General features: G+C 69.8%; 2 protein-coding genes across 2 annotated transcripts in view; both read left to right on the top strand.

Moving 5' to 3' along the window:
- MNEG_15641 (hypothetical protein) overlaps positions 1-111 on the top strand; it is a gene marked incomplete at both ends in the record, with an annotated part of 2,888 nt that extends 2,777 nt beyond the window's left edge. Inside the window, one exon of the mRNA XM_014035889.1 lies at positions 4-111. Within this exon, the coding sequence (XP_013891343.1) occupies positions 4-111 (108 nt within the window). The remainder of the gene's footprint in view (positions 1-3) is intronic.
- Positions 112-253: 142 nt separating this feature from the next.
- Positions 254-439, top strand: MNEG_15640 (hypothetical protein; the record flags this gene model as incomplete). The annotated part of the gene is made up of 1 exon (XM_014035888.1): positions 254-439. A coding segment is annotated over one exon (186 nt), but the record flags the coding sequence as incomplete, so codon positions are not given.
- Positions 440-486: the final 47 nt, after the last annotated feature.

Here is a 486-nt window from a genome sequence, read left to right as displayed (position 1 = left end):
GAGGTGGGGGGTGGCAGGGGCGGCGAGTCGGCAGGGTGCGATGGGGCGGCGCGGGCGCACCCGGACGGCGCGTCGGCTGCCGACGGCTCGCTTCGCCCCTCGAGCATATAGGGGTCTGTCTGGCGCGGGTTGCAAGCGGGGCCCTGCATCATTCAACCCATTAGCGGAAATTTGTTGCGCAATTCACACGCGTGCGAGTGCCCCTTGACCCCGAACGTCGCGCGTCCCTCATACAAAGGCCGCCAACATCCTGATGCGCGAGGACGGCAGCTGCATGCTCGCAGACCTGGGCGTCGCCGCCATCACCCAGCGCGGCGCGAGCGCGGTCAACCTGGCGCTCGCCATGCACCGCACGATGCGGTCGACGTTTGTGGGCACCCCCTGCTGGATGGCGCCGGAGGTCATGGCCCAAGCCGGCGGGTACGACGCGTCTGCAGACGTGTGGTCGTTCGGCATCACGCTGCTCGAGCTCGCGACCGGCCGCCC

The sequence above is a fragment of the Monoraphidium neglectum genome, assembly GCF_000611645.1.
Source record: "Monoraphidium neglectum strain SAG 48.87 unplaced genomic scaffold scaffold05517, whole genome shotgun sequence".
Lineage (NCBI taxonomy): Eukaryota > Viridiplantae > Chlorophyta > Chlorophyceae > Sphaeropleales > Selenastraceae > Monoraphidium > Monoraphidium neglectum.
The sequence above is the reverse complement of the archived record's forward strand: the minus strand, read 5'-3'. Positions and strand labels throughout refer to the sequence as shown.